Source organism: Oratosquilla oratoria, chromosome 3, assembly GCF_046742065.1.
Source record: "Oratosquilla oratoria isolate Oo_2021 chromosome 3, ASM4674206v1, whole genome shotgun sequence".
Classification (NCBI taxonomy): Eukaryota; Metazoa; Arthropoda; class Malacostraca; order Stomatopoda; family Squillidae; genus Oratosquilla; species Oratosquilla oratoria.
Window position 1 is genome coordinate 66,521,301 of NC_134779.1, and position 17,500 is coordinate 66,538,800.

At 38.8% G+C, this 17,500-nt stretch overlaps 1 protein-coding gene across 4 annotated transcripts in view; it reads right to left on the bottom strand.

Moving 5' to 3' along the window:
* LOC143023538 (uncharacterized) overlaps positions 1-17,500 on the bottom strand; it is a 323,015-nt gene that overhangs the window by 103,693 nt on the left and 201,822 nt on the right. Inside the window, exon 1 of one of the 4 annotated variants that reach the window (XM_076182098.1) lies at positions 4,051-4,080. The exons of the other annotated variants lie outside the window; for them this stretch is intronic. Within the exon in view, the coding sequence (XP_076038213.1) occupies positions 4,051-4,072 (22 nt within the window). The 5' untranslated portion in view covers positions 4,073-4,080. Of the gene's footprint in view, positions 1-4,050; positions 4,081-17,500 lie in introns of those variants that run through there. 4 annotated transcript variants of the gene reach the window in all.

Genomic DNA, 17,500 nt, shown 5'->3' on the forward strand with positions numbered 1-17,500 from the left:
AGAAAAGGAAGAGGGAAAGGGAGCAGTGAAAAGGGTGGAGAAGGACGACGGGGGAAAGAAGGGAGGGGGAGGTGGATAGAGGAGGAGGAGGTGGATAGGAGGGAGGAAGTGGTGAAGGACGAGAAGGAGAAGGTGAGAAGAGAGTGGAGGAAGAAGGAAAGGAGAGGAGTACGAGGAGGAACGAAAAGAAAAGGTGGAGCAGAAAGTGGGAAGAGGAGAAGAAGAAGGAGGAGAAGGGGGCGGAGGACGAGGAAGAGGAAATAAAGGAGGAATAGAAGAAGAAGAGGAAAAAAGAGAACAGTGAAGAGGAGTAGGAGGAGAAAGGAAAGGTCAAGGAGAGGGATGAGGAAGACACAATAGACGAGGAAGCAATGCAGGAAGAAGGGGAGAAGGAATAGGGAGAAAACAGGGAGAAGAAATAGGCAGAGGACGAGAAGGAGAAAGAGGAGGAGGTCAAGAAGGAGGCACATCTTAGAATTGGATGAAAAAAGAAGAAAGACGAGGAAGAGGAGGTGGCATATGAAAATAAAGAGAAAGAGGAGGAAGAGGAGAAGGAGGAGAAAATGGGGAAGGTGATGGAAGGAGTGGAGGCAGAGAAGGAGAAGGAGAAGGAGAAGGAAGAGGGTGAGAATAAGGAGATGATAGGGAGGTGGTGAAAGAGGAATAGAAGAAGGAAGAGTAAGATGAAGAAGTAAAGGCCGGGAAAGAGAAGGAGGAGGAAGAAAAGGAGGAGGATGAGAAGGGGGGGACGGCAGATGGAAGAAGAAGAAGAGGAAAGAGAGGCTGGAAAAAAATGTTTAGGAGGAAGAGAAGGGGAGTAGGAGGAGGATGGGAAGGAAGAGGAGGAGGGAGAGGAGGAGGAGAAGGAAGAAGATGAGGAGGAGAAGGATGAGGAAGAAGGCTTACAAACCGGCAACCCCAGGATTAGCTTGTATACACGAGAATACACACCAAGGGCATTGAGGTGTCTACTGAGGAGGCAGTGCCAATATTGAGGCACCAACGAGGGCGTGGGAGGTGCGGTGGGGAGGGGGGGAGAGGTTAGGGCAAAGGGGATTTGTGTACCTGGGTGTGGATGGGGGGAGGGGGGAGAGGGGGAGGGGGGAGGTTGCAAAGTTGGTAACTGGGAAGGAGTGGGGGTGGGAGTATTTAACTCAAGTCTAAGTAAGGTCGGAGGGTTCCTTGCTGCTAGACTCACGAGGCGCTGCTGCGAGGAGGGTCTTTTGTACACAACCCCTGTGTGTACATGTGCTTGTACGTGTGTGTGTGTGTGCGTGTGTACACGGCGTCTGTGTACACATTGCCCTTGGATGAACGCTAAGCTCGTGTTCATAAACCACTATATGAATATTAAAGTACACTGATGTTTATGTACGTTTGCGCGCGCTTATAAGAGCGTGTAGGCACGGACGCACGCACACATACGCATACAAACACCTTGAAGAACACGAGTAAACATATATTCTTGTTCCCATGTCTCATCCTCCCGAGGTGTCTCTTATATATCTTACACATCTTGTGTCTCCTACACATCACATCACATCACATCACATCACATCACATCACATCACATGACATCATGTCACATCACATCATGTCACATCACATCACATCACATCACATCACATCACATCACAGCACATCACGTCACATCACATCACACCACATAATATCACGTCACATCACGTCATGTCACATCACATCACATCACATCACATCACGTCACATCACGTTACTTTACATCACATCACGTCACATCATGTCACATCACATCACATTACATCACATCACATCACATCACTTCTTGATAACCGAGACACCAAATCCGTCCCGTATCCGCCCCCTCAGCTAGTTAGAATCGTCTAACATGATTAAAGAAAACTTAGAAAGACGTCACCTTGGTGTATGGGTTAAACGAAACCAAGAGACTTAAAATTCCTTAAAGAGTGCGACAGGCTGCCAAAGGTCTTGCGACAGTTATACGTTTGTTCGGGGGCGGGGACCCCTTTTGAAAGGCTCGTGGATCTGAGCGTAATCAGAACTTCGACTTAAGGAGCGTCTCTCACAACCACGACTTCGTACACAGCTTCGCCAAGGACCATCCTCCTCCTCCTCCTTGTGCGAGGCAGGTAATCAACGTCTCCGTCGGGAGAACTTGAAACTCCTCTAAAGGTTCCTCTCCCACTCTCCTTTTTTTTTTTTTTTTTTGTGGGGGGGGGGTCCCTTTTTTTTGGTTTTTGGATTTTGGTCTTCCTGGAAGCGTTAAGAACCGGAATGGCCGGGAAGTTGAAATGAGTTCGTAATACGAGATCGGAATCTCTTCAAGTGTTTCGGATCGCGCGTTTTCGAATCATTAGCAAGACCCTGTGGGACTTCGCGAGTCTTCAAGAAAGCGTCCTCGAGGTCTCATTAGTCATGGAACTAGTGGAACGGTGATGAGTAAGACGCTGAGGGCCTTTGGGGAAGTGAGGTGGTCCAGGAGTTAGAGTACTCTGCTCGGATACTGAAAGTCGTGGGTTCTTTACGCCTTTCGGATGATTAGCAAGGAACAGGGTTAAGATGGCCCAGTCGTTAAAGTGCTCGTCTGTGAGGGAAAAATGATGTTTTCACCATAGTCGGTTATTCTATACATTTCATCCTGGCTAACACCGCGCGGTAGCCAAATGGATACCGTCTTGAGCTCGCGAGCAGGTGGTCTTGAGTTCGAGTCCCGGGAACCGATGCAGGCTTGCTGCGTTAGTTCCCGACAGCCCTGGCTAGGTGGGGAGGCGACCCTACGTCGACCTAAAAAAAAAAAAAAAAAAGTTCTGCCGCAATTTTACAGGGATTTCTCACTTCTCACTCCGTGGGAATGGGGTGGTGAGTAGTGCCAGGCAATTTTATTCGTTTTCTGGGGTGTCACTTTATGACAGGGGGTTCAAGAACGCGGTCCTACTTAACACCGACAAACCCGTCACACCTCCGTCAAACTCCACAATTCTTCTCAAAAATGTTGCTGTTATTAGTTTTTAATTGATATATTTAACTGTATGATTGATAAAGAATGTTGCCAAATTGATGAGGCATCTAGAGCACCTTTCACAAGAACGTTTCTGAGGCTGCGACCGCGGTGAGGGATCCTTGGAAGCGTCACGGATTTGGGTCGAGAGAAGAGGTCGGGTGATAAACAGCTGCTGCTGATGTCTAAACGGAAGCAAACAACTGTCAGGAACACACATACACACACGCGCACGCACACACACACACACACACACACACACACACACACACACACACACACACACACACACACACACACACACACACACACACACACACACACACACACACACACACACACACACACACACACACACACACACACACACACACACACACACACACACACACACACACACACACACACACACACACACACACACACACACACACACACACACACACACACAATCTGACAAATTTGTTTTCATTTTTGGATCATGAAATCACTTTGACAATGGAACTCAGTGAACGTTTGCTTGTGGTGTAATTAAACTCAAAACTTTTCTAGAAATGATTAGGAAACTGAAGACTCTATACAATTTCTAGATTAACCCTTTCGACGAGATCTAGCTTTTGTTATGTTTGGCGCCTGACGATTTCATTCAGCAAATTGAAATGTTTTCAGAATATTTGGATTAATATCGACCAATTGACATCTTTTATATATTTTGTTTTGGCTAGAGCCGGGCACTTTTATTCAGTTGACAGAAACGATATAATTTTCGAATTTTCTTTTCTGGTTTATCGCCATACAATTTTATTCAGCTATGGGGGGTAGGGTAGGGGGGGGTTATTCTCTCCCTAGATTAAACTCTTAAATGTCGGATGTGTTATTTCAGTTATATTTATTTAATCATGATACTTTATGGTGTTTACACGTTTAATTTATATATATATATATATATATATATATATATATATATATATATATATATATATATATATATATATATATATATATATATACATATGAACAGATCTGCGCGCTCTATAAATTTTTTTACTTACCTGTTTTTCTAATTTCCGTCATTTTCTTTATTCGCCCTGTTTTCATTGTCTGCTTCGTTCTGTTCAGTCGGTCAGAAGGGTATTGTTCCTCTTTTTGTATATAAAAGGACTATAACGCAGCAGGAGAAGGAACAAAAAACGGAAACTGTCTCATGTTGGCAGCCCTGCTTTTGTTTTGGTCGTTCCCGTCCGGGGCAGATATCAGACGTGTTTCGTAATTCTCCCTTCAATTCGGTGATAAAATTGTAAAGATTTTGGTGTGGGTCTCGGTCGCTTTGAACTTTGTTCGGAATAGGGTTCGCTTTCTTAGCTGTTCAATAGTTTTTTTTTTTTTTGCTAACACGAAAATAGATCAAGTGCATCACTGTATTGAAGGGGTTATAAACATGTTTTCTTGATATTTACTAGGCTTACAAACCTTTCCGGAAAAAAACAGAGGTTTTGTGTTGTATGATTAGATATAATTATCTATTGCAATTGTCAACGGTATTCTTTGACTTTCTTTCCACTGCGAGGTTCTTGATTTTTCTTCCTTCTTGTTTGTGATGAGTTTTCAAAAATTGAATTTCAAGACACTTCCTTATAACAGGTGTTTGATCTTGATTTGGTTCACTCCTCGTTAAAAACATCAAACCCTTACAAATACAAATTTCACCGTCCATTGTAAAATAGTAACCAAAAAAGAGTCTTTATATAGAGTTCGTTGGGTATGGAAAGTAGCGCCTGTGGGCTCTGTGAGTTTCGGTAGGCTTGGTAGGCCTGACTTGGGAACGCATTTGGTAGCAATGATAAAAGTTCATCTCAAGAGAGTTGGATAACATCAACACAAGTTAGGATTTGTTGCGGGAACATATTGCATGCTCCCCTTAGAGGGCGAGGTCTTCTCTCTCTCTCTCTCTCTCTCTCTCTCTCTCTCTCTCTCTCTCTCTGTGTGTGTGTGTGTGCGTGTGTGTATGTATGTGCGTATTTTCCATAGATGTTCACTGTGGATACGTGTGGCACTCCACTATAATGTTTTTAATGTTGACACTGACATATATGTTCATTTTACATGAAGTCGTCAAGACTTTTCTTTTAGTGTAATTGTAGAACTGATACACCCAGTGACTTTAATTATGTTTTCAGTTACCCACAGCCCCGCAGTGGCCGGTAATGGTCCTCGGGCCCTCCCATGTATCGCCAGCCTCATAAAGAAAGTGCCTAAGTCATTTGTCCAACTTTTCAGGAAAAAAAAAAAAAAAAGTTTTTCTATATCATAAATGTACGTAATGTTCCTCCTAACATAGTTTTAACCTACTCAGTCACTAAATAAAACATTGGGAATTGTACCACAAGAAGCAATGAAAAATTGATTGAGACAAAAAATAAATAAACAAATTAAAAATATGTAAAAAAATAAAGAAATAAAAATCCAGAAACTGACGAAAAATGGCTTAGGCAATTTCTTTACGAGGGTGACGATATCTCACTAGAATGAATTTGTCGTGTGAGTTGGTGCATGTAACGTTACATGCACCGATTTCTTTCAGTATACGTTCGTCTGTTTTGTATGCTGGTGTCATTTGATTTTTGTAATAAACTGTGTGTGCGGAAGATGTGTTGTTTTGTTCGTGTTGTGTTATGGTGCGGGTGGCGAAACGTTTTGTCTCCTTGTGATGGAGTTGAAAAAACCGTTATTGATAAGTATCTGTTTGACGCGCGATACTTCACTGTGGAAAAGTTTCCAAGAGGAGCAATTCCTGTATGCGCGTCGAAGGTATGCCCGAATGACACTAAGTTTGTACCGCTAGGGGCACTCACTTGCGGCATTCAGGCATCTTCCAGTGTCGGTCTTCTTCCTGTAAACAGTGATCTTGTATGTGTTGTCTTGAGAGTGGATGAGGATGTCTAGGAAAGGGATCTTGTTGTGTATGTTGAGTTCGTAGGTGAAATGTAATACAGAGGCTGTTTCCATGGCTAGCTTTAAGTCTCTCAGGTGGGATTCATTCCTTACTTCAATGAAAATATCTACAATAGGTGAAGGGTTTTAAGTCAGGGTCTTATAACACTGTGTTCTCTGGGTGGCACATGCAGAAGTCGGCATGGGTGAACCCATGGCGTCACCTTCTACTTGCAGGTATAACTGGCCTGTGGGGCTAAAATGGAGCTTCCGTCGTGCAGACAAGAAGCAGATTCTTCCTAATTTTTCCGGGATTTTAGGTGGAGGCAGTTCAGGGTGACGGTACACACTATTGAGGATTATTTCAATAATGGGAAGAATTGGGACATGTGAGAATAACGATTCCATGTCCAGGGAAGCCATTGTTCCTTGGGGTTGTTTACTGCGTAGAATGTCGACAAATTTATTTGTCAATTTCGGGGAGTATTTCTTTGGGGGTGTATGGGGTTATGACACTATTAAGCCGTTTGGCAAGTTCATATGTAGAAATGGGGATTTGTGAGATGATCTGGCGGATAAGGGAGTTGGTCTTGTGTTTTCTGACATTGCCGTAAATATATCTAGGAGAGAATTCGCCGGAGTTGCGAGGGATATGCAGGTGGTCCATGACTGCATTGTTAGCTGCGATTAATTTTTTAACTTTGACTTTTAGTTTGTCGGTGGGGGTCACATGAAATATTCTTGAATTTAGAAGTATAGGAGAGGATGTGGTCAATTTTGGACAAATAGTCCAAGAAGATAGTGGATACAGAATTAGCTGCGGTCTTTAATCAAACATGTCTACACGAGAACTTACTGCCCATTTATACCAGTATATATATATACATACATATATATATATATATATATATATATATATATGTATATGTATATGTATGTATATCAGACAATCTCCAAGACAGTCACGCAGAGGATTCGAACCCGCTGCTTCTGGACCCAAGAGAGGCTCCATAACGCCCGCCTTAGACCACTCGACCAACTGATCGTCAGTTGGTCGAGTGGTCTAAGGCGACCCCCTTCTCCGTCCCCTCATGCAAAAAAGCAAAAAAAAAAAAAAAAAAAAAGGGAAGACTGGGAGAAATCCCTTCGGGCTACGCCAAAATATCATTCACATTTACTCCCTCACCCTCCATCCCCCGCCCATTCCCTTCCATGCATCACATCATCATCCATACACAACCATTCTCCACTCACCCCTATCTTCTGTCTTTTCCCTTCCTTCTTCAACAGACATTCTCCTCTTTCCCAATGCCCCTTTTACTCCATCCATCCATCTCATTCTTGGTCGCCCCCTCATGTTAAATCCTTCCATCTCTGCCTTTCATACCTCTTTTACTAATCTTTCTTCACTCATTCTTTCCATGTGTCCAAATCATCACAATACTCTTTCATCAACCCTATCTCTCAACTCCCTTTCCACCCCCGTTCTCCCCCTCATCTCCTCATTTCTCTTTTCTCACTCTATCCAACCCAGTAACCCTTGTCATTGTTCTCAGGCATTTCATCTCAAACATATTCAAACTTCTCTCCTCTTCCCCTCTTATGTTCCATGTTTCTGCCCTATATAAAACTGTCGGCACAATCACTCCTTCATACAATCTTCTCTTAGCATTCATTTCCACTTCTCGTTACACTTTTTAATCCACCAAGGCATTTACTCGCTTCTCTCAATCTACATTCTACCTCCACCTCCACTCCTCTCTTTCCCGCCACATTTGCACCCAAGTATCTAAAACTATCCACTTCCTCCAGTCTCTCTCCCTTAATACTCGCTTCCAGTCTGCTGCTACTTTCTCCCCTTGTACATCTCATCACCTTACTTTTACCCACATTTATGTTCAACTTCCTTCTTTCGCACACCTTCCCAAACTCTGTCACTATCTTCCTTAATCGCTCTCCACAAGTGCAATGTCGTTAGCAAACAACAACTGGCTTATCTCCCTTTTTCTCAATTTTCTTTTACTATCTATCTATATACATACATACATACATACATACATACATACATACATACATACATACATACATACATACATACATACATACATACATACATATATATATACATATATATATATATATATGTATATATATGTGTATGTATGTATGTATGTATGTATGTATGGTATGTATGTATATATATACATATATATATATATATATATATATATATATATATATATATATATATATATATATAAAAATATATATATATATATATATATCATATAGCCTCCTAGGGGTCTCGATGTTGATGGCTTAGAATTAAAGTGTATTGTGGTTGATTAATTACATATATATATATATATATATATATATATATATATACAGTATATGTATATATATATGTGTGTATATATATATACATATATACATATATATATACATATATATATATATATATATATATATATATATGCAGTATATATATATATGGGGTGTGGGCGCACGCGTGCGTGCGTACATGCGTGTGTATGTGTGTGTGTGTGTGTGTGTGTGTGTGTGTGTGAGTGTGTGTATAAATGTGTGTGTGTGTGTGTGTGTGTGTGTGTGCGTGCGTGCGTGCGTGTTCGTGTGTGTGTGTGCGTGCGTGCGTGCGTGCTCGTGTGTGTGTGTGTGTGTGTGTATGTGTGTGTGTGTGTGTGTGTGTGTGCACGCGCGCGCGTGCGTGTGCATCTTAATCCCGTTCCCCTTCCCGGTGTTCTAAAACTGATAGACTGCAGCCAGGGCTTCCCCTCCCCCGTCCCTGCCCGCCTCCGAAAGGATTTATTCATTGTGTCTGGCGGCGGGCGGGTTCCCCACTTTTGCTGCGTTTCCTGCTGATCGGCTTTTGTCTGACTCTTCCACTCCAGGCCTAGTGGCCTCAGCACGCGTCTGGTCGAGGCCCTGGGAATTCTGTAATCTGAATGAAGTTGGTTCTGTGTCCGAATGTGTCGAAACGGAGTTTGTTGCTCGTGAACTTATACATAGATTGATAGAATAGCCTGGCGCCAGTCATATTAATAATATTATACACGTGATTAAAAGCGCCTAGCCAGAATAAAATAATTCAAGTATTTGCGTGATTTATAATATTTTTATATCTTCTTATTTATAACTTTTTATTTTTTATTATTTTTTAAAGGAGATAATCCTTTTTCAAAAAAAGAAGGTGGAGACTCGGGTGGACTTGTAAAAGAAAAGAGCTTAAAAGTTTGGGAACGAGTTTTGACAACAGAAAAATAGAAAAAAATATTTTCACTTAATTCCATTGAGGTGCAAAAGGTTTAGCCTCCCGTGAATAAGGTTAACCGAAATAAATTTCAACCCCTTAAACCTGTGACTGACGGAGGTTTCTTTTAGCTGAATAAAATTATTTGGCGACATCCCTCCTGTCTTGGTTGGCCATTCTCGTTCTTTTGTTATATTTTGAAAAAAAAAATCAAAAGGTGTCATGACAGCTTTGGTGTTCAACTATGTCGATGAACACACGTATGGTGTTCATATTCATTTGCTTTGTTCCGCATAACATCAGACAATTTATTTTTCAGAAGCAATCAACCCCTACAAGGTTGAGTCTGATCATGCACACACATGGGCACACAGACACTGTGAGGCGGCACTCCAACTCTGGTGGGCAAGTTGTTGTGTACGTATATATATATGTGTGTGTATATATATACGTGTGTATATATATATATATATATATATATATATATACGTGTATATATATATATATGTATATAGTATATATATGTGTGTGTGTGTGATTCACCATGTTCTTGGATCACGTGCTGAACTCGTGATCGACAGCTATTTCCCTCCCGGAAGAGAGCTTAGAGCTCATATATAACCAGTCTATGGATAATGCTGTGACTTTACATACGCATCCCCCCCCGAACTCCCCACCCACGAGAGTTGGAGTAACGGCTCGCAGCACAGCGATACTGAAATTATTTCAGCCCTGGGCGGGATTTGAACCCGGACCTCCGTAGTGGTGTGTATATATATATATTTGCAAATAAATCACTTGAACACGTGATCAGAAAAATGCTGGTAACCACTTAAGAAAAAGAAACACAGAAATTCCAAGCGCTTTCGTGTAATTCACATCCTCAGGGGAGAATACAGACAAAAGTACAATACAAAGATAATATAAACGGAAAAGTGTAAACCTAGGAGAGGTGACAAGCCGTCATACGAAAAAATATAGGAGAGGTCACAAGGCACCACACGGAAAATTAGGAGAGGTCACAAGGTCCCACACGGAACCATGCCATTTGTCCACTCTTGGGGTTAACCAAAATCTCCTATACCGAATTGTTTACAAATGTTCTTAATTATGTAATTATCTAATTTATACAAACCATTACTTATGTTCAAATTGACTGACTCAGTTTGTTTGATAAGGCTACTTTCAATGATGTTCCTGTTAACAACAGGATTACATGATAAAATTGACGATGCCTTAGTCCAGTCTATACAATGATTATGATCCCTCATGTGCACAAATAAAGCATTAGAGTCTTGTCCTGTTCTGACACTATATTTATGTTGCTTTATTCTAGTTGAGAGATCTTTACCTGTTTGCCCTACATAAAAATTCCCACAATCTTTACAAGGAACCTTGTATATGCAGCCACATGAATTTTTTGGAGAATTCTTAATAATCAATTTCTTGAATGTGCATGAATTGTTGAAGACTACATTAACATTCCATGTTTTGAGTAAATGAGGAATCTGAGAAAGACTTTCACTAAATGGCAAGACTAAAAGATTCTTGGTTTCAAAGGGAGGTGCAGGTTGATTTCTATAAAAAGTTTTCTTGGCTTTTTTGAGAGCGTTATTTATAAAAGTCTTAGGGTACTTTAAGCTTAAACCAATGTTGAAAATATTTTCAAATTCCTCATCAATAAATTCCGGGCTGCATATGCGTAGAGCACGTAAAAACATTGAGGAGAACACTGAATATTTGACTTTGTTGTGGTGACCAGAGTAGTAGTGGACATATGACTTTACATTAGTAGGTTTCCTATAAATACTGAATTTAAAACTATTGCCTTCTCTATGAATAAGACAATCAAGAAAAGGCAATTTACAATCAATTTCTGATTCTACTGTAAAATTAATAGAAGGAGCTAAGTTATTAAGTGAAACTAAAAATGTGTCCAAATTTTCTGTAGAAGGCCACAGGCATAAAACATCATCTACATATCTGTACCAAACAGCCTGAGATGGTAAAATATTACTTAGTAACCTCTTTTCGGTGGTTATTTTGAACAGAGTTGACTACCTGTCTAAAATGCATGACCTTTTGTCCGATGAGACCACATATGTTAAACTTAGGAATAATCCCCTAAATATTGTTAATACTCAGTTTAACAAAAAAATTAAGTTGTTGTTAAAAGGGGAAGATGTTTTGATTAAGCAATTTTCTTCCATCTCACCTTCTCTTCCATATATGTACGGACTCATCAAGACACATAAGCCAAACAACCCAGTAACCCATTGTGTTAAAAGTACATTAATTTCTTCCTAATTGCTGGTTACTTTCCCACGGCTCGCCATGCCAGCAAACTGCAACAAAGACGTCCCCACGGTTGGCTACGAGACCACGGATACTAAAGCTGACCAGTTTATCTTCACAAACATTGCTTCCTTCTTACCTTTCCCAATTTAATAATCTTTTCAATTTTACCCATTTTGTTAAGAATACGTGACTTGAAAAAAATCTTTGATTTTTTTTTATACAACAAAATGTCGTTAAGGTAACCTTAAGCTGTTTCAACGTGATGTCGGCTCAGCTCCTGTATCAAATTTCCCGCTGAAGAGCGAGCCCCAACAAGGAAAATAGAAAATGAAAATAAAGATTTTTAACTATAAGGCTACTGTTACCTTAAACAATAATTGTTTGCAGGAAAACCTTCAAATGTACACACAGATACACTGGTATGATAATTGGAGAATAAGAGACAGGACCCTACAAACGTTGCTCATTTTTGTGTACCACAATTACACACACACACACACACACACACACACACACACACACACACACACACACACACAGTTGGTAGAGCGATGAACTATTAGCATGGTGGTGCGCGTAGTGCTTGGTTCGAATCCTGCCCAGGGCCGAAATTATTTCGGTACAGCTGCGCTTTGGGTCGTTACTCTGACTCTCGTGGGCGGGGGAGTTGGGGGTGTGTGTGCGTGAAAGGTCATAGCATTACCCATTGATCGGACCCACGAGCTCTGAGCTCTCTTCCAGGAGGGAAATAGCTGTCGATCACGAGTCGAACACGTGATCCAAAGACCAAGTGAATACACACACACACACACACACCACACACACACACACACACACACACACACACACACACACACACACACACACACACACACACACACACACACACACACACACACACACACACACACACACACACACACACACACACACACACACACACACACACACACACACACACACACACACACACACACACACACGACTCGGTGGCGCGGTTGGTAGAGTCTCAGACTGTCAGTACGGGGGTGCCGGCGGTATCTGGTTCGAATCCTGCCCAGGGCTGAAATTATTTCAGTATCGCTGCGCTTCAAGTCGTTATTCCAACTCTCGTGGGCGGGGAGTTGGGTGTGTGTGTGCGTGTAAGGTCATAGCATTGCCCATAGATCGATCATAAGAGCTCTGAGCTCTCTTCAGGGAGGGAAATAGCTATCGATCACGAGTCCAACACGTGATCCAATGACCAAGGTGAATCACACACACACACACACACACACACACACACACACACACACACACACACACACACACACACACACACACACACACACACACACACACACACACACACACACACACACACACACACACACACACACACACACACACACACACACACACACACACACACACACACACACACACACCGTTCAGACAACAATTCGCTCCAACAACATTTGTTGGGTGTGCCACAATTGAAAGATAAGAACAAACACGACAACGCATTTTGTACCAAAATATATCCTTTATAGTTTCAGTACAGGACCAACGTACATCTCTATTGGGAGTTCCAATGTGGTACGGTCGATATTGACCCCGCCTCGTGAATATAAAGACACTTACTCGGTACCCAACGCTCATCGAGGACTGCTGTGAGCTATCCACGCACATAAGGAATAGGTGACGTCTTCTAAAGTTTGCTAAGAGCTTCCTGGCGTAAGTGTATCAGTGCAGTGGAATTGTACACACGGTAAAGGGAAAACAGTGGATGTTCGTGATGACTTGGCACAGAGGCTCCTTTCATTTTTACTTTATTTTTTATTTTGTTTTATGTTATTTTATTTGACCTTTTATTTTATTTTATTTCATTTCATTTTATTTTATATATTCTAATTTAAATTTCTTTATTTAATTTTACTTTATCTTACTGTACTTTATTTAATTTTATCTTATTTCATGTTATCTAATCTTATTTTACTTTATCTTATTCTATTTAATTTTGATTAATTTGTTCATCTTTTACACTGGATACTGACGCACAAGAAACAGTGAATTCAGGCTATTCAGGCTTTGGTCATGATATAGGAAGAAACAGTTTCGTCATTCGCGTAGTCAAAGTTCGTTAAGTAATATTGTAAATCTAATTGACGAGTAGGAAGAGGCAACTATCCACGCAGCCAAATATCATAACAAAATTGTCTCACAGGAATGATCACATGTGATACAGTTGGAAATGTTAGGATTCAGTCATACACTCAGTCGATGTATTATAAAGCATTATATGTTTTGTTTATTAATTGATTGTGTTGTTTATCTATTGGTTTCTTTATTCACTCATTTATTGATCTTGTTATTCAGTCTCTTATTTTTCTATTTATTTATTTATTTACTTATATATTTGCATATATGTTTACTTATCTATTTATTTATTTATTTATTTATCAATTAATATATTTATTTACTATTTATTAATTTGTTTACCTGTTCACTTATTTATTTGTTTATTTACTCATTTATTTATTTGTGTATTTATCATTTATTCATATATTCATTTCCTCGTTTATCTATTTATTTATCTAATTATTAATCAATTTATTTACCTACGTACTTATCTTCATTCCTTCATTCATCTAATTATCTTGCTTATTTATTTATCATTTATTCCTTATTCAGTCACTCATTTATCTATTTTTATATCTCTATATTCATTGGTTCATATTTCATCAGGGTCCAGGCGTCTGCCTGGACAGAATAGTTTGCCCCAATGCTTTCCCCTTGCAAGTTATTGATAGTTGTGCTTGTTGCAAATATTCATTGGCACAACAATATTTATGGGGAGTGATGCGAGAATACGCGTTTTCGTTCAGACTGCAATAGTTCCCACCAATCACGGAGCAGTAATCATCGAAGCTATCAAAAGGGGCGGGGCTTCTGCGCACGGCACTCAGAAACGGACCCTCTGTATATGATTTTTTTGAAATAAATGTATATATAACCAAAATGGCGTAACAGATCTCAGTGAAAAAACGTACACACAATTAAAATACGGAACTCAAAAACGTGTTAGAATTTCATAGCAATACGTCATCAAAAACGTTTTATAGTTTCAATTTATTTACAACATTTCATGTGAACGCCAACCATAACAACAATAACAACACGTTGCCAGATGTTCGATGTCACCTAACTGGTCATATTCTAGGAGTTCTCAAGGGTGAGTTAGCTAGTTCCTAGTATCGTCTGTGAAGTCACACCTCTCTGAAGGCCACGTGACGTCACGTCGCCTCCATTTTCGACAAAAGTGGAGACTTGGTCTGCTTAGAGTCGAGTCCCGCAGGGACTTGAGGAATGAATATGTAACGAAGCAGGGAAGGGGGAAGTCGACCAGAGAGAATTGAGATAAATGAAGAAAGCGGAGTTGAGATAGATGAGACAGTTGACGTCCTGTACTTTAGTTGAACGGTGGTGGGATACGCAGCTACAGATAATTTAAATAATTTGACGACAAACGAAGTGGAACATGCAGGTGACACAGGAAGCATATAGCACCCCAACCTGGGGTGCTAACACCCCCTTGGGGGTGCTGAAATCAATTGTAGGGGGTGCTGGAAAGTAATACACACAACAATCACATTGCTATATGTATAATAGATTACCCAGTTGTACATATTTGCCTTTTCCATGCTATTTTATTTTTCTATTGTATTCTTATTTCTTCTACAAACAATATTGTCAATTTGTTTCAGTTCTAAGGAATCAAGAAAATAAAACATCAAGCTTCACTTTCACTTCACTTTCTTTTATCCTTCTAATAACAAGATAGGGGTGCTGGACTGCTTAGACATGGCAAGAGGGGGTGCTATAGTCGGAAAAGGTTGGGAAATGCTGATATAGGCTGTGTGTTGGTCTATGGTAGTGGTCCCGCAAGGGTTCACCAGAGATAAAGAGGTTTTTATAATATCAACTTGTGTTTAGATGGAAAAAAAAACGTGTGAATTATTATTATTATTATTAACATTATTATTATTATTACTATTATCATTATTATTATTATTATTATTATTATCATTATCACTATTATTATCATTATCATTATTATTATCATTATTATTATTATTATTATTATTATTATTATTATTATTATTATTATTATTATTATTATTATTATTATTGTTACTATCATTATTACTATTATTGTTTTTATCATTATTATTATTATTACTATTATTCTCATTATTACTATTACTATTATTATTATTATTATTATTATTATCATTATTATTATTATCGTCATTATTGTTATTATTATTATTATTATTATTATTATTATTGTTACTATCATTATTATTATTATTATTATTATTATTATTATTATTATTATTATTATTATTATTATTATTATTATTATTATTATTATTATTATTATTATTATTATTATTATTATCATTATTATTATTATTATTATTATTATTATTATTATTATTATTATTATTATTATTATTATTATTATTATTATTATTATTATTATTATTATTATTATTATTATTATTATTATTATTATCATTATTATCATTATTATTATTATTACTATTATTCTCATTATTACTATTATTATTATTTCTATTTTCATTTTGCGTCCGGCATTGTATTTTCAACGAGGGAAGTGGCCGGCCGCTTGTAAAAGTTTGGGGACCACTGGTCTAGGTCATTGTGTAGGTTTTTCATTAGCTGAATAAAACCTCCTGATGTGTGTCAGGCGTAAAGAGTTCTGACACTGGCTGCTGAAGGGTTGGGTCAAAGTGAATATAAATCATCAATCGACAGGCATAATAGAACCAATGTCTCTTCTATTAAATGCAGCATACATAACAATATACTGAAATAGGCAAAGGGGATTTTTTTTTTAATCATATGGGTCTCTTGACTGATTAGTATCACATGGAGGCAGGATACTGGAAAGTGGAGGTGCCTTGTTATAATACTGACGTCTTTGAAATGTTTCAGACTTTTTGGCGCCAGGCTATTTTATTCAGCTCAGGGTGGGTCTCCACTCTATTCTTGGTCAACCCCTCAGCAACAGTGATACAGCTCATACATTTTATTCTGGTTGACGTTGGGTGATTTTTTATTAAGCTTGGGAAATGTAAGAGAAAGATATAGACACCTCCATCATCTGATTGGTTTTATATATTTTTTTCTCTTTGGAAGTCCACATAGAAACATGAAAAAAATGGTTCCCCAATTTTTTTTGTATTAATTTTTCTTGTCTTTTTTTTCAATATTGCATTTCGGAGAACTGGAATCCGGCCTTCGCAGCTCAATGGGCAACCCATGCCCCCCACCCTACTCCAAATTAGATTTAATTTTTTTTGTATATATATATATATATATATATATATATATATATATATATATATATATACATATATGTTTACATATGTATATATACAGTATATATATATATATATATATATATAATATATATATATATATATATATATATAGATGTATATATATATGATGAAGGTGGAAAAAGAAGTCACGGGACTAGTTCCGAGTTCCTGAGTTTATTCCTGACCGGTTTCGCTCTTTTGAAGAAGCATAGAGCGAAACCGGTCAGGAATAAACTCAGACACTCGGAACTAGACCCGTGACTTCTTTTCCACCTTCATCAACTTGTCACAATGTACCAGCATATACATACATATATATATATATATATATATATATATATATATATATATATGTATATATATATATATATGCATATATAATTCATGTGGATCCGACCGTTTTGTGCCGGTGTTATTCTCAATGGTTCCTGTCTGGGCGAAGAGGAAGAAGAAGCACATAGTCGGCGAGCTTCGAAGCAACTGTTCAGTGACGTCACTGAACAACGTCTCGCCCGAGTTCATATTGAACCGACTCTCGGAATATCATGATGTAAACACGGCACTATGGCAACGCACTTTGGTGTTTGTTTTTCTGGCATGCTTGGTGAT